The sequence below is a fragment of the Heterodontus francisci genome, chromosome 3, assembly GCF_036365525.1.
Source record: "Heterodontus francisci isolate sHetFra1 chromosome 3, sHetFra1.hap1, whole genome shotgun sequence".
Lineage (NCBI taxonomy): Eukaryota > Metazoa > Chordata > Chondrichthyes > Heterodontiformes > Heterodontidae > Heterodontus > Heterodontus francisci.
The window spans coordinates 204,062,098-204,088,550 of NC_090373.1; the positions used below are offsets into that span (position 1 = coordinate 204,062,098).

General features: G+C 44.2%; 1 protein-coding gene across 1 annotated transcript in view; it reads right to left on the reverse strand.

The window, feature by feature from the left end:
- LOC137367180 (dynein axonemal heavy chain 8-like) overlaps window positions 1-26,453 on the reverse strand; it is a 2,531,605-nt gene that overhangs the window by 1,575,480 nt on the left and 929,672 nt on the right. Inside the window, exon 105 of the mRNA XM_068028616.1 lies at window positions 19,070-19,170. Coding sequence (XP_067884717.1) covers window positions 19,070-19,170 — 101 coding nt within the window. The remainder of the gene's footprint in view (window positions 1-19,069; window positions 19,171-26,453) is intronic.

A 26,453-nucleotide genomic window follows, 5' to 3' on the forward strand; every position in this document is an offset into this window, starting at 1 on the left:
CACCGAACCACATAAGAAGATATGGTAGATAAACAAAAGCTTGGTCAAAGATGTAGGCTCTCAGGTGCATCTTAATGAAAGAAAGAAAGATAGTGAGGTGCAGAGGTTGAGGATGGGAATTCCAGATTTTAAGGCCTTGGAAGCTGAAGGCATGCCACCAGCGATGAAGCAACTAAAATCAGGGCTGCTGAAGAGGCCAGAACTCGAGCAGCATAGATATCTCGGAGGATTGTAAGGCTGGAGTAAATTAGAGAAAGGAAGGGTAGGAGGGATTTGAAGAAAAGATGAGAATTTTAAAATCCAGTCATTGCTTAATTGGGAGCCAATTGTAGGTCAGTGAGCACAGATGAGTGAATGACACTTGGAGCTGAATTTTACGCCGCCCCAGCGGGTCGGATGGTGGCGTGGGGGTGACGTAAAATTGAGCAGGAGGCTCCGGGATGCCTACCCGCCTCGCTCCCGGCTCCAGTCAACTTTACAGCAGTCGGGCGGAGGGGGGTTGGGGGAGGGGTTGTGGCAACGGCCCGCCCGCCCGCCTGAGGCCAATCAAGGCCCTTAAGTGGCCACTTAAGGGCCCTTGCCCAGCTCCACGGGTATTTTACCCATGGCAAGCAGGCGTGCTGGGGACGTGAAAGGCCGTCCAGCAATAGCTGCCGGCCTTTACGCACCCTGAGGGGGGATTGCCATGGCAGTCGGGCAGAGGGTGCCCGATTGAGGGCTGCCCCTGCCTCCCAACCGACCCCCGGGACCTAAGACATCCCCCTTCCCCCCAAATGACCACTCCAGCCTCACCAGGGAAGGACCGATCTCCCTGGTGAGGCAAGCCCAACTTACCTCGTCTCCAGGCTACATAGCATTGGCTGGGCTGCAGTCCCAGCAGTGGCCATCGCTCCCAGTGGCGCTGCTGGGACTGAGCTGCCAGCCCGCTGAGTAGCTGGATGCTCACTGAGGCGGGACCTCCTCCCTCGAGTAGGTGGAAGTCCCGCCTCGGGACAATTAAAGTCCGGGAACCCGTAAAATACGGGACGGATCCCCGGGCTAGGCAGAAGCGGGTTCGCCAGCGACATAAAGGTCACTGGCGAATTCCCATCCACCTAAGGTAAAATCCAGCCTTTGGTGCGAGTAAGGATATCGGCAGCAGAGTTTTGGATGAACTCAACTTTCAAGATGGCAGAATGTAGGAGTGCATTGGAATGATCAAGTCTAGAGGTAACAAAGGCATGAATGAGGGTTTCAGCAACCGATGTGCTGAGGCAGGAGAAGAGTGGGGTGATGTTACTGAGGTGGAAACAGGCGGTCTTAGTGGTGGCACAGATATATGGTCGGAAGGATGTCCAAAGATCGACAGGAAATACTGTAACTGAGCAATGGGTGATCTTTAAGGGGGAAATGTTTCAAGTACAGGCGAAGCACATTCCAATCAAGGCAACAAGTAAGGGAACCAAAGCCAGGGCTCCTTGGATGACGAGGGAGATACAGAATATGATGTAACTAAAAAAGATGATTTATGATACATGTCATGCGAATTCTTCAAGTAAGATCCAGGTGAAATAAAATCAGTTGAGAGGGGAAGTGATGAGGAAAATATGACTGACAACAAGAGAATATGGGAATAGAATGGGAGTTAACATAAAAGGGAAACCAAAAGTTTTTTGCATGTAAATAGTAATTGGATAGTAAGAGATGGGGTGGAACCTATTAGGGGCAAAGAGCATGATGCATGCTTAGAGGCGCAGGACAAGGCTTGAATACTTAATGAGTACTTTGTATCAGTGCTTACGAAGAAAGAGGATGCTGACAAAATATTGGTAGAAGCAGAGCTGGTAGAGGTAATGATGAGGTGAAAATTGAGTGGCAGGAGGTACTGAAATGGCAGGCTATGCCTAGAGTGGATAAATCACTTGGTCCGGATGGCTTGCATCCCAGGTTGCTAAAGGAATTGGGGTGGAGACAGCAGAGGGGCTTGCCATAATTTTCCAATCTTCCCGAGATATAGCGGGGAGGTGTCAAAGGATTGGAGAGTGGCAAATGTGACACCCTTATTCAAGAAAGGTGTAAGGACATTTCTAGTAACTGCAGGCCAGTCAGTTTAGCATCAGTGGTGGGCAAGGTTTTAAAAACGATCATCAGGGAAAAATATCAACAGGCACTTGGAGAGGCTTGAGTTAATTAGGGAAAGGCAGCACAGATTTGTAAAAGGCAGATCGTGCTTGACTAATGTAACTGATTTGTTTTTATAAAGTAACAGAGAACATTGATGAAGGGAAAGAAATGGATTAAAAACAGAAAGTGCTGGAAATACTCAGCAAGTCAGGCAGCATTGATGGACAAAGAAGTAGAGTTAACGTTTCAGGTCTGTGATCTTTCATCAGAACAGGAGGAAGAAATGGTTGATGTCTTTATGGATATTAAGAAAGCCTTTGACAAAGTACCACATAAAAGGCCAGTTACTAAAATTGAGGCTCATGGAATAGGAGGGTCAGTGTCAGCTTGGATAAAAATTTGACTTAAAGACTGAAAAAAAATAGTCATAGTAAATGAAACAAAAACAGAAAGTGTTGTTTTTATTTCAGATTTCTAGCATTCACAGTATATTGTTTTTATTATAGTCATGGTAAATGGTTGTTTTTCACACTGAAGACTAGTAAACAGCAGTATTAATAGAAACGTAAGAACATTGGAGCAGGAGTAGACCATTCAGCCCAACGGGCCTGCTCCGCCATTCAATTAGATCCTGGCTGATCATCTACCTCAACGCCACTTTCCTGCACTATCTCAATATCCTTTGATGTCATAGTATCCATATAGTTATTGATTTCTGTCTTGAACATACTCAATGATTCCACAGCCCTCTAGGGTAGAGAATTCCAAAGATTTACCACCCTTTGAGTCAAGAAATTCCTTCTCATCTCAGACTTAAATGGCCTACCCCTTGTTCCCTTAGGTTCAGCGCTAGAACCATTGTTTTTTTTGATATACATCAATGACTTGGATTTGGAATACACAGTAAAATTTCAAAATTTTCCGATGATACCAAACTTGGAGCTGTTACAGACAGTGAGGATGTTACCAATCAACCGCAACAGGACATAGATAGCCTAGCAGAATGGGCAGACAAAGTGGCAGATGGAATTTAATACAGAGAAATGTGATGTATTTTGGCAAAAGGGATAGGGAGAGGCAATATAGGTGAATTGGTACAGTTCTAAAGAGAGGACAGGGACAGAAGGACCAGGAGATTCATGTGCATAGCTCTTTAAAGGGCATAGGACAAATCAAGAGAGTAGTTCGCAAAGCATATGGGACCTTGAGCTTCATAAATAGAGGTATTGAGTACAAAAGCAGGGAAGTAATGTTGAGCCTTTATAAAGTTCTGGTTAGGCCCACAACGGAACTATTGTGTCCAGTTCTGGTCACCACACTTTAGGAAGGATGTGAGGGTCCTTGAGAGGGTGCATAGATTTACCAGAATGGTTTCAGGGATGAAGGATTTTAGTTACAAGGTTAGGCTGGAAAAGTTGGGGTTGTTCTCCTTAGAGCAGAGAAGATTGAGGAAAGATTTCATAGAGGTAAAGAAGATTGTGATAGGTTTAGATAGGATAGATAAAGAAAAGCTGTTCCCATTAGGACTTGGGGACACAGATTTAAGGTTTTGGGAAAGAGATGCAGGGTATGTGAGGAAGAACTTTTTTATGCAGCAATTGGTAATGACCTGAAACTCGCTGCCAATGTGGATAGTGGAAATGGAGTTGATGAATGATTTCAAATGGAAATTGGATGGGCACTTAAGGGAAATAGACTGGCATGGCTATGGGGAAAGAGCAGGGCAATGGGACTGATTAGATTGCTCTGCAGAGTTGTCATGCACTCGGTGGGCCGAATGGCCTCCTTCTGTATTGTTATGACTATCACACAGCTCTGTGACTTGCCTGCTTATTGGCTCCTCTATTTCTCCCTCACTATTTGGAAGCCTAGATCATCCCAAATGGAATCTCTCTTCGCCCCCTCAAGGACATCCCTCTTTTCCACACCACAGTGTAATCCCTAATCAGTAATGCCACCCAACCTCCCTTTTTTCCTTCCCTATCTTTTATGAATACTTTGTATCTTTGAATATTAAGTGCCCAGTCCTCACCATTTTTAAGCCAAGTTTGTGTTATTATCACTACATCATATTCCCAAGTGGCTATTTGTGCAGATAGCTCACCAACCATATTCACCACGCTTTGTACATCTACACACATGCATTCTAAACCTGTCTTTGAATTCCTTGTAGTCTTTCTTAGTCTGCCCCAATCCAATATACTATATCCTTCTTTAGTACTACCCAACACTCTCACTCCTTTATGCACCTTATTCCTCATTTCTACTTTTATAGGCTGGTGCCCATTTCGCTGCCAATTTAGTTAAAACCCTCCCCAACCACATTAGTGAACCTCCCTGCAAGGACATTCATTGCAGTGCTGTTGAGGTGTTGAGGGGGAAGGGTTCACGTGAGGGGAGATTTAGAAAGTTAACAAGAATGGACAAGGCAATAGTGCAGAGTAGCGATATGGGTAATGATAACCAGAGTATGAGAGGAAGGGTTAGGGTTGGCATCCTTCCATCTATGAAAGATTATGGACAGGCAGCAAACAATCCATTTAGGTGGGATGTCTGCTCTTGATGTACCTTTGTTGATGGCTGTGACTGCCAATCCTTGAGAGTCAGGTTCTGCCACAAGTGCTGCACGTGAAGCTGCCAAATGATGCCGTGAGTTGTTAGTCTTGATGTTGGTGCCTGTTGCTAAGCTCCTGTAGCCACTGGTCATCGTGGTAGTTCACACCAGTCCACAGGATGTGTCGCCATTTCCCTCTTTCGCCAGCGAGTGACTCCCAAGTATGATAGTCGATATTTAAGGCCTTCTTGTCATGCTTGCAAGCATCCTTGAAGCGGAACTTTGTGTGCTCCACTGGTTGTCAGGTCCTAGCTAGCACACCAGACAGAAGGTCCTTGGGTATGCGACCGTCTTCCATCCTGCAGATGTGTCCGATCCACCAAAGCCACCTCTGTTTGATTAATGCCAATACACTTGAGCTCTGCCTTTGCAAGGACTGCCACATTTGTGATTTTATCCTGCCAGGATATACCCATAATGTGCCGCTCTTTCGCATTTATTAGAATTAGAATTAGAAGAATTAGAATTAGAACATTACAGCGCAGTACAGGCCCTTCGGCCCTCGATGTTGCGCCAACCTGTGAAACCATCTGACCTACACTATTCCATTTTCATCCTATATCTATCCAATGACCACTTAAATGCCCTTAAAGTTGACAGGTCTACTACTGTTGCAGGCAGGGCGTTCCACGCCCCTACTACTTTCTGAGTAAAGAAACTACCTCTAACATCTGTCCTATATCTATCACCCCTCAACTTAAAGCTATGTCCACTCGTGTTTGCCATCACCATCCGAGGAAAAAGACTCTCACTAACCACCCTATCTAACCCTCTGATTGTCTTATATGTCTCTATTAAGTCACCTCTCCTCCTCCTTCTCTCCAACGAAAACAACCTCAAGTCCCTCAGCCTTTCCTCGTAAGACCTTCCCTCCATACCAGGCAACATCCTAGTAAATCTCCTCTGCACACTTTCCAAAGCTTCCACATCCTTCCTATAATGCGGTGACCAGAACTGCACGCAATACTCCAGGTGCGGTCTCACCAGAGTTTTGTACAGCTGCAGCATGACCTCGTGGCTCCGAAACTCGATCCCCCGACGAATAAAAGCTAACACACCATATGCCTTCTTAACAGCCCTATTAACCTGGGTAGCAACTTTCAGGAATTTATGTACCTGGACACCAAGATCTCTCTGCTCATCTACACGACCAAGAATCTTCCCATTAGCCCAGTACTCTGCATTCCTGTTACTCCTTCCAAAGTGAATCACCTCACACTTTTCCGCATTAAACTCCATTTACCATCTCTCAGCCCAGCTCTGCAGCCTATCTATGTCCCTCTGTACCCGACAACATCCTTCGGCACTATCCACAACTCCACCGACCTTCGTGCCATCCGCAAATTTACTAACCCACCCTTCTACACCCTCTTCCAGGTCATTTATAAAAATGACAAACAGCAGTGGCCCCAAAACAGATCCTTGCGGTACACCACTAGTAACTAAACTCCAGGATGAACATTTGCCATCAACCACCACCCTCTGTCTTCTTTCAGCTAGTCAATTTCTGATCCAAAGCTCTAAATCACCTTCAACCCCATACTTCCGTATTTTCTGCAATAGCCTACCGTGGGGAACCTTATCAAACGCCTTATTGAAATCCATATACACCACATCCACTGCTTTACCCTCATCCACCTGTTTGGTCACCTTCTCGAAAAACTCAATAAGGTTTGTGAGGCACGACCTACCCTTCACAAAACCGTGCTGACTATCGCTAATGAGCTTATTCTTTTCAAGATGATTATAAATCCTGTCTCTTATAACCTTTTCCAACATTTTACCCACAACCGAAGTAAGGCTCACAGGTCTATAATTACCAGGGCTGTCTCTACTCCCCTTCTTGAACAAGGGGACAACATTTGCTATCCTCCAGTCTTCTGGCACTATTCCTGTCGACAATGACGACATAAAGATCAAGGACAAAGGCTCCTCCCTGGCTTCCCAGAGAATCCTAGGATAAATCCCATCTGGCCCAGGGGACTTATCTATTTTCACACTTTCCAAAATTGCTAACACCTCCTCCTTGTGAACCTCAATCCCATCTAGCCTAGTAGTGTGAATCTCAGTATTCTCCTCGACAACATTTTCTTTCTCTACTGTAAATACTGACGAAAAATATTCATTTAACGCTTCCCCTATCTCCTCTGATTCCACACACAACTTCCCACTACTATCCTTGATTGGCCCTAATCTAACTCTAGTCATTCTTTTATTCCTGATATACCTATAGAAAGCCTTAGGGTTTTCCTTGATCCTATCCGCCAATGACTTCTCGTGTCCTCTCCTTGCTCTTCTTAGCTCTCCCTTCAGATCCTTTCTGGCTAGCTTGTAACTCTCAAGCGCCCTAACTGAGCCTTCACGTCTCATCCTAACATAAGCCGCCTTCTTCCTCTTGACAAGCGCTTCAACTTCTTTAGTAAACCATGGCTCCCTCGCTTGACAACTTCCTCCCTACCTGACAGGTACATACTTATCAAGGACACGCAGTAGCTGCTCCTTGAATAAGCTCCACATTTCGATTGTGCCCATCCCCTGCAGTTTCCTTCCCCATCCTACGCATCCTAAATCTTGCCTAATCGCATCATAATTTCCTTTCCCCCAGCTATAATTCTTGCCCTGCGGTATATACCTGTCCCTGCCCATCGCTAAGGTAAACATAACCGAATTGTGATCACTATCACCAAAGTGCTCACCTACATCTAAATCTAACACCTAGCCGGGTTCATTACCCAGTACCAAATCCAATGTGGCATCGCCCCTGGTTGGCCTGTCTACATACTGTGTCAGAAAACCCTCCTGCACACACTGGACAAAAACTGACCCATCTAAAGTACTCGAACTATAGTATTTCCAGTCAATATTTGGAAAGTTAAAGTCCCCATAACAACTACCCTGTTACTCTCGCCCCTGTCGAGAATCATCTTCGCTATCCTTTCCTCTACATCTCTGGAACTATTCGGAGGTCTATAGAAAACTCCCAACAGGGTGACCTCTCCTCTCCTGTTTCTAACCTCGGCCCATACTACCTCAGTAGACGAGTCCTCAAACGTCCTTTCTGTCGCTGTAATACTCTCCTTGATTAACAATGCCACACCCTCTCCTCTTTTACCATCTTCTCTGTTCTTACTGAAACATCTAAATCCCGGAACCTGCAACATCCATTCCTGCCCCTGCTCTACCCATGTCTCCGAAATGGCCACAACATCGAGATCCCAGGTACCAACCCATGCTGCAAGCTCACCCACCTTATTCCGGATGCTCCTGGCGTTGAAGTAGACACACTTTAAACCAAGTTCTTGCTTGCCAGTGCCCTCTTGCGTCCTTGTAACCTTATCCCTGACCTCACTACTCTCAACATCCTGTACACTGGAACTACAATTTAGGTTCCCATTCCCCTGCTGAATTAGTTTAAACCCCCCCGAAGAGCACTAGCAAATCTCCCCCCCAGGCTATTGGTACCCATCTGGTTCAGGTGAAGACCATCCTGTTTGTAGAGGTCCCACCTACCCCAGAAAGAGTCCCAATTATCCAGGAAACCAAAACCCTCCCTCCTACACCATCCCTGCAGCCACGTGTTCAACTCCTCTCTCTCCCTATTCCTCGCTTCGCTATCACGTGGCACGGGCAACAACCCAGAGATAACAACTCTGTTTGTTCTCGCTCTAAGCTTCCACCCTAGCTCCCTGAATTTCTGCCTTAAATCCCCATCGCTCTTTCTACCTATGTCGTTGGTGCCTATGTGGACCACGACTTGGGGCTGCTCCCCCTCCCCCTTAAGGATCCCAAAAACACGATCCGAGACATCACGAACCCTGGCACCTGGGAGGCAACACACCAACCGTGAGTCTCTCTCGTTCCCACAGAACTGTTTTTGGTTCCCAGATTTTGGAAAGAATCACACTTTAAACTTGAAAAAGGCTGGAGTCAGTCTTGTTTATTTCAATGCCAGGCTTGTGCTGTGGAACCTGGTTGAATTGGTTCTTGTGTTACATATAACATGACTCCCCAGTGCAGCCATGAATGACGCCTCCCACTGGAACACTTACACATAACAACTAGTTCCTAGCTAATTAGTTCCAAACACTTTACAGATAGTAGAATATAAACATATATAACATCCCCCTTTCTTTAAAACATCATGCCCCTATAGCAATATAACTGAAAATATAAATAAAGAAGATTATCATCTGACTTGTGGAAATAATCTGAACCCCTTTTGGAGTCTTTTAGAGTGTGTATTGTTTTTAAAATATTATTGACGGTATTGCTTGGGTGGTAAGATGTTGTGCCTCCATCTTGCAGATTTGGCATTTGTTGCTCTTAGTGGTGAGTTGCCATGCTGTACAAGCAATATTGTGTCACTTCTGGTGATGTTGTTAATGTTGTCTCGCTGGATAGTGATGTTTCCGGTGCTGTTGATGGTCTTTTCTGTTGTTCCAGCTCAGGTGTAGGTCGAATATGGATTCTGTTCCTTCTCATTTGGTTACCGGTTTCGGTCTCAATGATATATGACCTTGGAGTCTCAGCTTCACTAGCAACTTTTGCTAGGCTCCAGGTTTTCATGATTGGATCCTGTACATGAACTATTTGTCCTTTCAACAGTTCGGGTAGGGATTTAGCATATTTGTTGAAGTGTTGCTCTCGTCTTACCTGTGCTTCAGCGAGTTGTTGTCTCACTTCTTCCTGGTCAGTTGAAGGATGTATTTTGCTTGGCAGAGTTGTCTTATATTTTCTTCCATTTAACAGCTCTGCAGGTGATTTCATGTCAGCCTTGAGAGGTGTGGATTGGACTGAAAATAAGGCCAGGTTTGGGTCTTCCTTCGTCTCTTGGCATTTCACAAATGTTCTTCTGACCATCTGGACGTGTCTTTCTATAATTCCGTGTCCCCGTGGGTAGTGTGGTAATGGGATGATGGTTTTGAACCCATACTGGTCAGCGAATTCCTTAAATTCTCTGGATGTAAATTGGGTGCCATTGTCACATATTAACCTTTCAGGAATCCCTTGCTCAGCGAACAGAACTTGTAGTGCTGAGATTATTGTTGTGGCATTCAAGTCATTCAACTTCTGGATAAAAGGACATTTTGAGTAGTAGTCTGTGACTATGAGATACCATTCTTGATTATGTGTGAATAAGTCGACTCCTACAATATGTCACGGTCTGGGTGGTACTTCAGTAGCTATCATCTCCTCTTACTGTTGTGAGTTTCTGTACTTCTGGCATACATTGTACGTAGACACCATATTTTTGATATCTTTGTATATGCCTTTCCAGTATACAGCTGATTTGGCTCTGAGCTTACACTTCCCCATCCCCATATGGCCTTTGTGTATCTTTTGGAGAAATTCTGCCTGCATTGTTTTAGTTATGATTATTCTGGATCTGGCCAGCAAAACAGCATCTTCCAGTGAGATGTCATCTCTGATAGATCAGCACTGCCATATTGCTGGCTGTGTGTGCTGCATCCTATCTGGCCATACCTGGATCGCTTACTGAGACAGCATCTGTAACTCCTCATCTTTGTTGGTCTCATCTCTAATTTGACTCAGTTTCGGTGGTGTTACGTTCTCTAGGTGATTATTCTTTATGCCTAGATCTTCTACCTCATGTTTCTCCTGTGGTGACAACCGAGATAGGGTGTCTACCAGCACCATTTCTCTTCCTGGCTTCTATTTCAGAGTGAAATCATAACTCTGAAGCCTCAAGAGTAACCTCTGCAGTCTTGCTGGTGCTTTACATAGATTTTTCTTGTAGATCTGCTCCAGTGGACGATGATCACTCTCCACTGTAAACTTCTTCCCATACAGATATGTGTGGAACTTCTCACATCCATACATGACTTCCAAAAGCTCTCTCTCTGTGTTGGTGTATCTTGTCTCAGCTGATGTCAGAGCTTTGGATGCAAATGCTTTTGGCTTTCCCTCCTGTACCAGGGCTGCTCCCAGTCCTTTTGTGGAAGCATCTACTTGCAGAGTGACAAGTTTCTTTCTGTCGTAGTACGACTGACTTGTCTCCTTGCATATTACCTTTTTGAGTTTGTTGAAACTCCTGTCATGTGACTCTGACCACTGGTACTCTACATCTTCGTTCATCAGCTCCCACAGGGTCACTGTGTGTTCTGACATGCGCGGAATAAAGCAGCTAATGTATTGTATTAAACCAAGGAAACTTCTCAACTCTCCCTTATCTCTTGGGGCTTCCATCCCCAAGATGGCTGAGATTCTTTCAGCGCTCAGCTTAACTCCATCAGGTGTGTACACCATTCCAAAGAACTGGCATTCTGTCACTTTCACAATGCATTTGACTGCGTTTAGCTTAATCCCAGCTTTCCTGGTTCTCTCCATGGCTTCATGTAGATGGTTTCATGATCTTTTCCATCTACACCATATATTCTGAAAATCATCAGCTATGCCGATGATTTGCATCCCCTGTATGTCTCGTCTACTTTCTGTTGGAACACATCATGGCTCACTTTGAGACCAAAGGGTAGACACAGGAATTTGAACCGTCCAATAGGTGTGTTGAATGTTGTCAACAGTGAAGATTCTGTGTCTAGCTTTGCATTCCAGTAGTCATTTCTGGCATCAAGCTTGCTGAAAACCTTTACCCCTGCCAGTGCTGGTGTGATTTCTTCCAATGTTGGAATAGGATAGTGATCCCTCTTTATTGCTTGGTTAAGATCTTTGGAATCGAGGCAAATTCTTAGCTGTCCATTTGGCTTCTCTATCACAACGATGGAATTTACCCAATCTGTCGGCTCTGTGACTCTGGCGGTCACTTTTTCTTCCATTTCTCGGAGCTCTCTTTCAAGCTTTCCTTTTAGTTCTACTGGTACTTTACGTGGGGGATGATCATTGGTTTCAACGCTGGGTCAATAGTGATGTGATACTCAAAATCTTCGAAGCATCCAACCGTTTCATCAAAACACTCTGGATACATTTGTACCAGATCTTCTTTGTTTCATATCGGAATGCGATTTTCAACGGGTGTACTATCTTCAACCCTCAGTGTCGCCTCCTTCACCTCATGGTTTACTGAGATAATCTGCAGCTCTTCACAACTACTCAACCCCAGGATAGCTGGACCATCTGTTTCTGTGATGTAGAGCATAGAGCTAACATCTTTTCCTTTGTGTATCCCTCTGATTTGGGTTGCTCCTCGCAGTTGAATCTCAGTTCCCCCGTATGCTGTTAGCATGACGTTGTTTGGTTTCAGAGCACCTTCCCTTGGATAATCATTTTTTTCCAAATTTTCAGGAAAGATCTGCTGGTATAGTCTGAGCGGGATGGTGTTACTCTGCGCTCCAGTATCAATCTTCACCTTCAGATTTATCATTGTGGGCTTATTTCTTAGCCTCTTCCTGATCTGAATAGTTGTGTGAATTTCTTTTCTCTGGGAACTGTCACATCCGGACATTGCATGCAATTCTATGGTTCCTATGTCTATCATGTTCTCAAACCCATCGCCATCTTCCAGGGTATGGATGTTTTGGTTTATTTTGCTCTTCCTTCACCCTGTTACTCTGCCTCTGATAGCTCATCTACAACCTTCTTGCCTTGTTCTACATCTTTTCCCAGTGATTGGTCTTTCCACAAGCTCTGCAGATTGATCCATATGCGGGACATTTCCTTCTATCTGTCCATTCATGTGGTTGTCTACAGCTCCTGCACGTCTTTCTCTCAGTTTGGTGTACATTCTTTAGTTGTTGTTTCACTGCATCGACCCTGCTGCCTGTCTCTTGGCTTAAATGAAGGCTAGCCATTTGGAAGGTCAGAGTCTTCATCTGTCTGCTCATGGTTTCATGTGCTCTGGCAGTGTTTACAGCCTGCGATATTGTGAGCTTATCCTGTCCAATTAGACCATTCTGTATTTCAGGATGTACAGAACCCCAAATGAGCTGATCTGTCATCTGTGTCCTTAAATTTACATTTTCTGGATGTATTTTTCAAACTTGCTACAAAATTGTCAATAGGCTCACCTAGTTCCTGTCTGAGGCCTTGAAATTCATATTGGGATATCCAATGATTTGATTTTGGCTGGAGATGGGTGCTGAATCTTTCAAAACTTTTGTCTGGGTTTCTGCTGTCCTCTTCGCTTCGATCCCAGCTGTTAAATAAATTTAATCTTCTATCTCCAGCCCACAGAAGGATAGAGCTGATCCTCTTCTCTTCACTAGTGCCTTTTAGGAAACTATTGAATGCCAAATTGCACTTTCGTTTCAACTTCTCAAATGCCTCCATGACATCATCTGCTCCCCAATTCGTTATGGGCTGCAGCAGTGCATTCATTCCTGTCCCGGCTGACATTTCGATGTTTTTTTTCCCCGAATTTTCGCACAAGTCACTCAGTTTTTCTGTCTCTCTCTCTCTGGCATTAATTTGGGTCACTTTTCTCAATCTGATGCTTTTAAAAATGTTGTAGGTTTACTCACAGACACTCGCTGCCACCATGTTTCATCTTTATGTTGTTTCTGCTTCCCAGATGTTGGAAAGAATCACACTTTAAACTTGGAAAATGCTGGAGTCAGTCTTGTTTATTTAACACCATGCTTGTGCTGTAGAACCCTAGTTGAACTGGTTCTTGTGTCCATATAACATGACTCCCCAGTGCAGCCGTGAATGAGGCCCCCCACTGGAACACTTACACATAACAACTAGTTCCTAGCTAATTAGTTCCTAACACTTTACAGATAGTATAACAATATTTACATATATAACAGCCGCAGACAGCGAAGATGGAAATTATTGCACTTTTTTTCCTGGTAGCTGTAAGTCACCCATGTTTCACAGCCATACAGCAAGGTGCTGAGAACACAGGCCTTAGAAACCATAAGTTTGGTCCTAAGGGGCAGCTTGGTGTTATCTCAAGCACATTCTGCAGGTTAGCCAAAGGTGGGAACTGCTTTCCCTATGTGTGTATCAAGCTATGCATTAAGGGACAGATTGTCTTTCACTGTGGGCCCAAGGTAGCAGAATTTGCTAACTACTTCCAGTGGGGTGTTATTTAGTATGATCAGGGGCAGGGGTGCAACACCTTGTCTCATGACCACAGTTTTTTTGATGCTTATAGTCAAGGAGAACAAGTTTCAGGCTTCGGAGAGGCAGTCCATGAGTCTTTGTAGCTGTGTAAGCAACTAGCATAGCATCATCAGGGTAGAGGAGTTCTCTGATCAGGATGTGATGTGTTTTGTGACAGGATGTGCTAGGAAGGGACAGTGTAGAAACTTAAGAGTGCCCCAGCATATACAGTCAAATAGGGAAAAATGGTAACAATACAGAATTAATGGTTCTTTATCTGAATGCACGCAGCATTCGTAACAAGATGGATGAATTGATAGCACAAATAGAAATAAATGCGTATGATATAATAGCTATTACAGACATGATTGCAGAATGACCAAGGCTGGGAACTGAATATTCAAGGGTATTCGACATTTCAGGAGGGTAGAAAGAAAGGAAATGGAGGTGGAGTAGCCCTGTTAATAAAGGATGAGATAAGTACAGTTGTGAGAAATGATCTCGACTTGGAAGATCAAGATGTAGAATCAGTTTAGGTGGAGATAAGAAATAGGAAGGGAAAGAAGTCATTGCTGACAGTAGTTTATGGGCCACCTAACAGTAACTACACTGTAGGATAGAGTATAAATCAAGAAGTAATGTGGGAATGTTAGAAAGGTACTGCAATAATCATAGGTGATTTTAATCTTCATATTGATTGAACACAAGAACACAAGAATTAGGAGCAGGAGTCGGCCCCTTGAGCATGCACTGCATTCAATAAGACCATGGCTGATCTGATTGTGGCCTCAACTCCACTTTACTGTCTGCTTAGGTCCCAATGGAATGGAAAATCACAAATGTAACACTTCTACTCAAGAAAGGAGGGAGATAGAAAGCAGAAAACTATAGAGCAGTTAGCCTAACATCTGTCATGAGGAAAATGCAAGAATTCATTGTTGAAGAGATTATAGCAGGACATTTAGAAAATCATAATACAATCAGGCAGAGCTAACATGGTTTTATTTATTTAATTTTAAGATACAGCACTGAAACAGGCTCTTTAGCCCACCGAGACTGTGCTGACCATCAACCACCCATTTATACTAATCCTACACATTCCTACCACATGCCCAACCTGTCCCTATATTCCCCTATCAATACTAGGGGCAATTTATAATGGCCAATTTACCTATCAACCTGCAACTCTTTGGCTGTGGGAGGAAACCAGAGCACCCGGCGAAAACCCACACAGACACAGGGAGAACTTGCAAACTCCACACAGGCAGTACCCAGAATTAAACCTGGGTCGCTGGTGCTGTGAGGCTGCGGTGCTAACCACTGCGCCACTGTCCCTTCCCTTGTGGAAGGGAAATCGTATTTGACTAATTTATGAGAGCTCTTTGAGAATGTAACAAGCAGGGTGGATAAGGGGAACCAGTAGATGTCATGTATTTGGATTTCCAAAAGGCATTTGATAAGGTGCCACATAAAAGGTTGCTATACAAAATAAGAGCTCATGGTGTTGTTGGTAATATATTAGCATGAATAGTGGTTTGGCTAACTAACTGGAACCAGACAGGGTTTTGGGTTGGCAAAGCTGTTACGAATGAAGTGCCACAGGGATCAGTGCTGGGCCTTCAACTATTTACAATCTGTATCAATGACTTGGATGAAGGGACCGAGTGTATTGTAGCCAAATTTGCTGATGAGACAAAGATAGGTAGGAAAGCAAGATGTGAGGTGTACACAAAGAGTCTGCAAAGGGATATGGATAAGTTAAGTGAGTGGGCCAAAATTTATAAGATGGAGTATAATGCGGGAAAATGTGAGGTTGTCCACTTTGGTGGGAAGAATAGAAAAGCAGAATATTATTTAAATAGAGAGAGACTGCAGAATGCTGCAGAACAGACAGATCTGGATGTCCTTGTGCACGAATTACAAAAAGTTGGCATGCAGGTACAGCAGGTAATTAGGAAGGAAAATGGAATGTTGACCTATATTGCAAGGGAATGAAGTATAAAAGTAGGGACGTCTTGCTACAATTGTACAGGGCATTGGTGAGACCACATCTAGGGCTGAATTTTACAGACCCCCCGATGTTGGGGCTCGTGGCTGGGGAGTGCCGGAAAATGCCTCCGGGAGAGGGCCACAATGCACCCCGATGCTGGGAGGGCCTGGCCTGATATTGCCGATGGCGGCGAGGCCTCATGACGGCCTCCCGCCACTCGGCAATAGGATCCCCATTAACATAGTTAAATTAATTTAATTTAATAAATTAATCATACCTCGGCACTGCCTTCCATCTCGCTGCAATCTTCCTGCTGCAGGCTGGCACTCCCACGTCTTCGGATCCCCATTCGGGGAAACAAGACAGAACACTTGTGGAGAGGGCGAAGGAGGTAGGTTTATCAATGCGGGAGGGGGCAAATGGGGTCAAAGTAACATCATTGGTGTAGGGAATGGTGGGAAGAGTTTGAGGTGAAAGTTTATGCGCTTTGGGGGGGGGTGAAGGTCAGGTGGACAAGGTAAGTGTTTTGCGGGGGGAGAGGGAAAGTAATTTATTTTATGGTTATTGGGGGTGGGAGAGGGGCAAAGTAAATGTTTTTTTACTTGATTGCATCTTTAAATATTTTAATTTAACAATAGGGCTTAAATCCCTTTAAAAATGGCACCAGCACCTGTGCACAGATAGCTGACGCCATTGCTGGGGACAGACAGCCCACCCCTTCCACATGATCGGGAGGGCAGCCCGCCCCGGCTATTTAAATGAGCTGCCGTGCTGAGGATCAGGGCAGCACCGCATTGTTTTCTCGGTGGCAGACTTGTAAAATTCATCCCCAAGAGTACTGAATACAGTTTTGGTCTCCTTATTTAAGGAGGGATATACTTGCATTGGAGGCACTTCAGAGATGGTTGACTAGGTTGATTCCTGAGATGAAGGAGTTATCTTATGGGAAAAGGTTGAGTAGGTTGGGCCTATACTCCTTGTAGTTTAGAGGAATGAGAGTTGATGTTATTGAAACATAAAAGATTCTGAGGGTCCTGACAAGGGGCTTGGGCAGCACAGTGGCGCAGTGGTTAGCACCACAGCCTCACAGCTCCAGCGACCCGGGTTCAATTCTGCATACTGCCTGTGTGGAGTTTGCAAGTTCTCCCTGTGTCTGTGTGGGTTTTCGCCAGGTGCTCCGGTTTCCTCCCACCACCAAAGACTTGCAGGTTGATAGGTAAATTGGCCATTATAAATTACCCCTAATATAGGTAGGTGGTAGGGGAATCTAGGGACAGGTGGGGATGTGGTAGGAATGTAGGATTAGTATAAATGGGTGGTTGATGGTCGGCACAGACTCGAAGGGCCTGTTTCAGTGCAATATTTTTTTTAAAAAGGTTTGACTGAGAGGATGTTTCCCTATGTGGGGTATCTAGAACTGGGGACACAGTTTCAAAATAAGGGATCTCCCATTTAAGGAGATGAGTAGAAATGTCTTCTCTCGGAGGGTCATTAATCTTTGGAATTCTATATCCCAGAGAGCAGTGAAGGATGGGTCATTGAATATATTCAAGGCTGAGCTAGACAGATATCTGATCTACAGGGGAGTAATGGGTTATGAGGGAGCGAGCAGAAAAGTGGAGCTAAGGCCACAATCAGACCAGATCTTATTGAATAGCAGAGCAGGCTCAAAGGGCTAAATGGCCTATTCCTGCTCCTATTTCTTATGTTCTTATTCTGACCCTTTTGAACAGGTGCTTCCTGCCCCAGAACTGGTCCCAATGTCCCAAGAATCTGAAGTCCTCCCTGTTGCATCATGCTTCAAGCCATGCATTTATCCTTCCTTTCTTCCAAACTACCAATATTCGAAGACTAGATATTAGGGTCCAACACGTTGCAGTAAGTGTTCAACCAGAACAAAGGGTGGGAAGTATGGCAGAGTCCATATTTGCCTAATTTAAATATGCTTAGCTTGTGTCTATGGTGATAGGTCAGAGGTTAGGAATCCTGCAGCAAGTAACTCACCTCCTGACTCGCCAAAGCCTGTCTGCCATCTACAAGGCACAAGTCAGGAGTGTGATGGAATACTCTCCACTTGCCTGGATGGGTGCAGCTCCAACAACACTCAAGAAGCTCGACACCATCCAGGACAAAGCAGCCCACTTGATTGGCACCTCATCGACAAACATTCAATCCCTCCACCACCGACACACAGTGGCATCAGTGTGTACCATCGACAAGATGCACTGCAGCAACGCACTAAGGCTCCTTCCAAACCCATGAGCTCTACCACCTAGAAGGACAAGGGCAGCAGATGCATGGGAACACCACACCTGCAAGTTCCCCTCCAAGCCACACACCATCCTGACTTGGAGCAATATCGCCATTCCTTCACTGTTGCTAGGTCAAAATCCTGGAACTCCCTTCCTAACAGCACTGTTGGTGAACCTAACCCGCATGGACTGCAGCGGTTCAAGAAGGCAGCTCACCGCCACCCTCTCAAGGGCAATTAGGGATGGGCAATAAATGCTGGACTAGCCGGCAACGCCCACATCCCAGGAACGAATAAAAATAAACAAGGCCCACCTTCTGAAAATGGTAAAGGGAGAAAGCCACAATGATGTGATGGAGCAATATTTGCACAATTTTCTCCCCTATTCTGTCCCAGATCTGCCAGAAAGGGCCTGGAAAATCACCTCAATACTCAGAATCACACAGCAGAGAAGGAGGCCATTCAATCTATCAGCCTGGGCTCAGCTGGTAGTACCCTTGCCTCTGAGTCAGAAGGTTGTGGATTCAAGTCCCTCTATAGAGACTTGAGGACAAAAATCCAGGCTGACTCACTAGTGAAGGATGGAGAGAGTGCTGCACTGTTGGAGGTGTTGTCTTTCAAACAAGATATTAAATCGAGACCCTGTCTGTTCTCTCAAGTGGTTGTAAGAAGATCCAATGGCACTATTTCGAAAAGAGCAGAGGAGTTATCCCTGGTGTTCTGGCCAACAGCACTAAAACAGATTATCTGGTCATCATGTCGCTGTTTTTGGGTGCTTGCTGTGTGCAAATTTGCTGCTACGTTTCCAACATTACAACAGTGACTACACTTCATAATTACCGCTGTGGCTGTAAAACGCTTTGCGATGTGCTGACATAGTAAAAAGATGTTCCATGAATGCATGTCTTTCTTTCTTCCACCATATCAACTTTGAAAAAATTATCCAATTAGTCCCCACTCCTGCTCCTCCTATTTTGCCCTGTACTTACAATTTCACAAAAGAGGATCTCTATGTGTGGGAGGTTCAGAGTATCTGACAGAGCAGAATTCCCTAGCATTTCCACAAATAAAAGTGTCAAATGCAACTTACTTATTTTTCTGCAGTATTTCATAATCTTGGATTGGCAATCCAAATAAACGCTCTCCTGCAGAATACGTCACAAACTTCCTCCATAGCTCATCAAACCAACTCTGAAACATATCACAGATTAGACATGAGGACCACTAGTAGTGTTATTTATTCTTGACATTACATACAGATTTCTTATATATGTCTGCAATCTCTCTAAGTTGCATTTTCTCACATGCCAGTCAAAGTTGTTGCTGGGTGCTAATATCAGTTGATTGAGCTTACAAGCATATCTTTGCAATGAGATCAGTTGGTAGTGAAATGTAGTAGGCCAGGAGCAGTCAGATTGAAAATGTATTTATAAAAAAATGAACCTCTCTTAAACTATGGTTTTCCTCATTCCTTCCATATAAATAATTGTCTGCATAAAACTGGATTAGGTCTTTCACCCAGTGGAGAAAACTATGGGAATTATGGTTCCTTTGAGAATAATTCATGCTGTAACCACAGTTGAAAAGAAGCTACATTTTCCTAGACCCAGTGCCTATGCTGGAGTCTGGGATGTTACAGGAAGGCATTTGGGAAATCAATGTATTGCGCTAATTTGAATGGATGAAAAATTGCGAGCAATGCATCTATGATTTTCTGATAATCTACCTGCTAGGTGCACTGGTCGTGCAGGACCTTGAAAGGCTTGGCAAGATGCTCCTGGAGTTTGAGAAACCTTTTGATAAGGTTCCACAGTTTAATTAATGGTAATGTTTACGAGTAATTTTACAAGATCACACTGCCAACATAAATATGAATGTACGAACATACGAATTAGGAGCAGAAATAGGCCAGTCAGCCCCTCTAGCCTGCTCCGCCATTCAATTTGATCATGGCTGATCTGTTTGTGTCTTGAATTCCAAATTCCCATCTACCCCCGATAACCTTTGATTCCCTTGCCGAACAAGAATCTATCTAGCTCTGCCTTAAAATTATTCAATGACCCCGCCTCCACCACCTTCTAAGGCAGAGAGTTCCAAAGTCACACAACCATCTGAGAGAAAAAAATTCTCCTTATTGTTGTCCTAAAAGGGCGATCCCTAATTTTAAAACAGTGTTCCCTAGTTCTGGACTCATTCACAAGGGGAAACATCCTTTCCACATCCACCTTGTCAAGACAAGTCCAGTCTATCCAACCTTTCCTCATAACACAACTTGCTCATTCAAATCTAGTAAACCTCCTCTAAACCGCCTCCAATGCATTTACATCCTTCCTTAAATAAGGAGACCAAACCTGCACACAGTATTCAACATGTGGTCTCACCAATGCCCTGTATAACTGAAGCATAACATCCTTACTTTTGTTTTCAATTCCTCTTGTAATAAAGGATAGCATTCCATTAGCCTTCTTTAGTACCTGCTGTACCTGGGTACTAACTTTTTGCCACTCATATACGAGAACACCTAGATCCCTCTGCACCTCAGAATTCTGCAGTTGTTCTCTGTTTAAATAATAATGTGCTTTTTTATTCTTCCTGCCAAAGTGAACAACTTCACATTTTCCCACATTATACTCCATCTGCCAGATTTTTGCCCACTCACTCAACCTATCTCTATTGGTCTGCAACCTCCTTACATCCTCTTCACAATATACATTCCTACCTATCTTTGTGTTATCTGCAAATTTAGCTACCATGCCATGGTGCCCCCTCATCTAAGTCATCGATATAAATTGTAAAAGGTTGAGGCCCCAGCACAGACCCCTGCGGGACTCCAGTCATCACATCCTGCCAATCAGAAAAGGACCCATTTATGTATACTCTCTGTTTTCTGCCAGCCAGCCAATCTTCTATCCATGCTAATATGTTACCCAGCATTACAGTGCAGAAGGAGGCCATTCGCCCCATTATGTCCGCACCGGCTCTCTTAAAGAGCAACTCCCTCAGTTCCATTCCCCTGCCTTCTCCCCATAACCCTGCACATTCTTCCTTTTCATATAACTGTCTAATTCCTTTTTTAATGCTTCAATTGAACCTGCCTCCACCACATTCTCAGACAGCCCATTCCAGAACTCAACCACCCACTGTGTGAAAAAGTTTTTCCTCATGTCACTTTTGCTTCTCTTACCAAATACTTTAAATCTGTGCTCTCTCATTTCAATCCTTTCACAAGTTTCTCTCTATCTACTTTGTCCAGACCCCTCATGATTTTGAATACCCCTATCAAATCCCCTCTCAGTCTTCTCTTCTCCAAGGAAAACAGTCCTAACTTCTCCAATCAATCTTCATAACTGAAATTCCTCATCCCATGAACCATTCTCCTGAATCATTTCTGTACTCTCTCCAATGCCGTCACATCTTTCCTCAAGTGCGGCGCCCAGAATTGGACGGAATACTCCAGCTGAGGCCGAACTAGTGTACCTCCTACACCATGAGCTCCTACTTTGTGCAATAACCTTTTATGTGGCATCTTGTCAAAATCCTGGATGGCAGGAGGCCAGAGGAGCACGGTGGGGGGCTGCAAGGGGAAGAAGGCACTACCCAAGACAGTGGGTCTACCGCCCAAGAGTCAGCCACCTACAAATGACAGAGAGCCAGGGCTGTAGGACACCACGCCTATCCAGGCAGATGGTCTCGGACATTGTGCTCCGATCCACAATGACCTGAGGCCTCGCGGCCCCCAGGGCAGTCTCTTACCTGCAGCCATTAAGGTCTGATCTGCCATACTCTCAGTCAATGGTCCCTTTCTCTACATCGACCTTGTGCACCCTAATAAGTCCCATGGGTTTACCCTGCAACTTCCAGCATTCTGCATGAAGGTGTCCCATCTTGTGGCAATGGCAACACTTAGACTTGTGGACCTCACTTCCACCCTCAGCATCTTCCTTTCTGGCCTGAGAAGGATATCCCGGGGTGTTCTTAGCTTGTCCTTCTTGTCCCCGGCTACTTGCCTTCCTTGCGCCCTCCCACCTTCTATCCTTCTCGGGTTGATGTGGGTGATGAGCAAAGGGTTTGGGCTTATAAACAAGCTCTTAATCATCAGCGATTTCTACTGCCTGTCCGGCTGTTGATACTTTCTGGTTCTCTGCATGAGTTCTTACTAATGGAGAGAGTGAATTATTAAATTCTGCCAGGAGAATTATTCCCTAAGGTTCTCATATGTGACCTCTATCTTTACTGCCCAAATCCAATTTTCTTTACCCTCTCAAATTCCATACAACTCTAGCTAGGCTGTCTCCAGAGGTTCCAAAATTTCTGCTTGTATGTTTCAGGGACCAAATCATAAGCAGCGAGAATAGCCTTTTTTGCCATCTCATGATCTGCTGAAGCCTCCTCAGAAAGCCTGGCATAAATTTAATGAGCTCTGCCCATCAACCTGCTTTGCAGAAGCAGTGTCCAGCTTTCCTTTGACCACTTCATCTGTCTGGCTATCTTTTCAAAAGAAATGTAAAATGCCTCTATGTCCCTTTCCTCAAACGTTGGGAGGGCTTGTACAAATTCAAACACCTCTCCACTGGGTCCTGGGCTGGAGTCAGCTCTTTCCCCACCAAAATTTTCACTAGAATCAAGACCACCCCTTCATCTTAGTTTCCTCTTGTTTAATTCAAATTCCCTTCCTTCTCTTTCGCTTTCTCTTTGAAATTCAAGCTGAGGTTTTTCCAATTCTATTTCTTTTTCGTTGTCAAGTTCAAGCTGCCTCATCTGCAACTGAATTTTAGCTAATTCAACTGCACTACCACCTGGTTTGCCACCTTCTAATTGCAAATGCTGTGCTATCAATGCAATTATGTCTACTTTCTTTGCTTCTGGTTTTAACTTTAGCACCAACAATTCTGCAAAATCCTTTAGCCTAGTCTTGGTTAAGTTTCACAAATCACTCAAGGATACATCCTCCTTCCCCAGAAAGGTCGTAGTAACTGACACAAACATTCCAGTAGTGTAAACGTTACTATAATACATAAGAAACCTTTTTTTAACGTTTCCTCTATACAATTATTATTACCCCACTTAAAATTGTATGTCGTCAGCATTGAGTTATCCCGCACAGAGCCCCCAATTACACATTATGACTGAGGCGGCAGGAGTGCACTGTCTTTTCTAGTTCCACTTCTCCACAGGTCACAGCATATATTTAAATGTTTACCCAGTTACCGATACGGTCAATCATATACTTTACTCTTTCTCCCAGAAGAAAATACACCGACCAGGTTTTGTTAATAAACAACGGCTGTCACTGGGATCTTTCTATAACAGTTCTTTTCAGGTGACGTTGAAGATCAGTTGGCAGGCTTTCCAGGAGAAATGTGGCAACAGAGCTTTCTGGCAGGTTTTTCAGGAGAAATGCAGCATCAGTTTCTTTATTTCTTACATTTGATTCTCAGGAAGTTCTCAAAGAGATGGAAGAGCTTGCTGATGGTGACTGCTCTCTTGGCTGGTTTTCTCCAACTCCTTTAAACTCCTTGCCCCCTCAAGGACATCTTCTTGTTCAATGTCTTCCCTAATCAGTATTGCCACCCCACCTCCCTTTTATCCTTCCCTATCTTTCGTGAACACTTTGTATCCTTCAATATTAAGCACCCAGTCTTCATCATTTTTAAGCCAAATTTCCGTTATTGCCGCTGCATCACATTCCCACAGGGCTATTTGTGCTTTTAGCTCACAAATCTTAATCAGCACACTTTGTGCATTTATATGCATGCATTGTAAATCCCCAAAGACACATTGTACAGCGAGCTCGCCACTGGTATCAGACCCACCGGCCGTCCATGTCTCCGTTATAAAGACGTCTGCAAACGCGACATGAAATCGTGTGACATTGATCACAAGTCGTGGGAGTCAGTTGCCAGCATTCGCCAGAGCTGGCGGGCAGCCATAAAGACAGGGCTAAATTGTGGCGAGTCGAAGAGACTTAGTAGTTGGCAGGAAAAAAGACAGAGGCGCAAGGGGAGAGCCAACTGTGCAACAGCCCCAACAAACAAATTTCTCTGCAGCACCTGTGGAAGAGCCTGTCACTCCAGAATTGGCCTTTATAGCCACTCCAGGCGCTGCTTCACAAACCACTGACCATCTCCAGGCGCGTATCCATTGTCTCTCGAGATAAGGAGGCCCAAAAGAATTGTAAACCTGTATTGTATTCATACTTGTCTTTGTATTCATTGTAGGCCTTCTTAGTCTGCCCCTATCTAATATGACACTACTTTCTTCTCTGGTATTATCAACATATGAACATATGAGCATGCGAATTAGGAGCAGGAATAGGCCACTCGGCCCCTCGAGCCTGCTCCGCCATTCAACAAGATCATGGGTGATCTGATTGTAACCTCAAGTCCTCATTCTCGCCTAATAACTTTTCACCCCCTTGCTTATCAAGAACCTATTTACCCCGCCTCAAAAAAATTCAAAGACTCTGCTTCCACTGCCTTTTGAGGAAGAGAATTCCAAAGACTCACAACCCTCTGAGAGAAAATATTTCTCCTCATCTCTTAAATTGGCAACCCCTTATTTTTAAATAGTCACCCCTAGTTCGACATTCTTCCACAAAGGGAAACATCCTTTCCACACCGACCCTGTCAAGGCCCCTCAGGATCTTATATGTTTCATTCAAGTCGCCTTTTACTCTTCTAAACTCTAGCGGATACAAGTTTAGCCTGTCCAAACGTTCCTCATAAGACAACTCACCCATTCCAGGTATTAGTTTAGTAAACCTACTCTGAACTGCTTCCAACACATTTACATCCTTCCTTAAATAAGGAGACCAATACTGTACATAGTACTCCGGATGTGGTCTCACCAATGCTCTGTATAACTGAAGCATAACCTCCCTATTTTTGTATTCAGTTCCCCTCACAATAAATGATAACATTCTATTTGCTTTCCTAATTATTTGCTGTACCTGCATATTAACCTTTTGTGATTCATGCACTAGGACACCCAGATCCGTCTGCATCTCAGAGCTCTGCAATCTCTTACCATTTAGATAATATACTTCTCTTTTATTCTTCCTCCCAAAATGGACAATTTCACATTTTCCCACATTATACTCCATTTGCCAGATCTTTGCCCATTCACTTAACCTGGCTATATCCCTTTGTAGCCTCCTGATGTCCTCTTCACAACTTACTTTCCTACCTACCTTTGTGTCATCAGCAAATTTAGCAACCATACCTTCAGTCCCTTCATCCAAGTCATTTATATTGTCATGCTAGGCCCCCACCTGCCAAAAATGAGGCACATTAACTTTGTCATGAACACTAATTTTTAACTGTTACTGGAGCAAGGAAATGACTTGTTAAACAGATCAACCGTGGCTGGAAAAGACATTTGCATATTAACAGATAGTGATTGGAAGAAGGATCATTTCCTGACATATTCAACCCACAATGGGCCTTGATCACCAGATATTGGTGTGTAAGAGGAGCATTCCAGAGACTGCAAAGGTGATATAATCCAAGAAGTGGTCAGACCAGTCAGTCGTGACTAACCTTGGCAACCTGGGGCTTTCTGAATTGTACAAGCAACTTGAACTCAGAAAGTTTGCTCCTGGACTGAGAAGATCCCTCTCCTATCTGCTCCCATCTCTTTCTCACCTGGGCGTAACAATATAAATTGTAAAAAGTTGAGGCCCCAGCACTGAACCCTGTGGCACACCACTTGTTACATCTTGCCAATCGGAAAATGGGTCTCATGATTACGGTTACAGAAATGCCTGTCTGTCCTCCTAACTATGGAATCTCCTATAACAACTGTATTTATATTCTTTGCTGTTCCCTCTTGTGCAGTCCCTTGCACATTGGTGATATGGCCTGGACCGTACTCCTTCAAGATGTCATACCTCCCAGCAGTCTCCAAAGCTGAGTACTCGTTTGAGAGTGTCACACACTCCGAACAGTCTTGTTCCTCCTGCTTCCTTCTACTCTTCCAGATGGCCATCCATCTACTATCCTGAACTTTCACTGTCTGTTGGGTGACCATCTCCTGGAACGTACGATCCAGAAAACCTTCGTGTTTTCTAATGCTCTGCAGTGACTGCCGATGCCCCTCAAGCTCGGAAATCCTGATCTCAGGCTCTAGCAGCTGGAGACACTTCCTGAATACATGGTCCAAGAAGACACATGAGGCATCCTGAAGTTCCCACATGACACAGGAATTGCAAGCAACAGGTCTCAGCTGCATATCCATTATCTATGAAAAAAATCTTTCCTCTTTTTTATAATCGAGTTAGTACCTTCTATAAACTATTAATTTTAATTAATGTCTCTCAACCGACGCTTATTTATTCACTTACAGTTATACATACTCTGGTTGGAATTTTATTAATTAATCTAAACTGTAAATTTAATTCAGTACTTTAATGTTTCCTGGTACTGGTTGAAACTACTGCCCTAAATTATTGAGAAAAAAAACCTTACAAACTCATC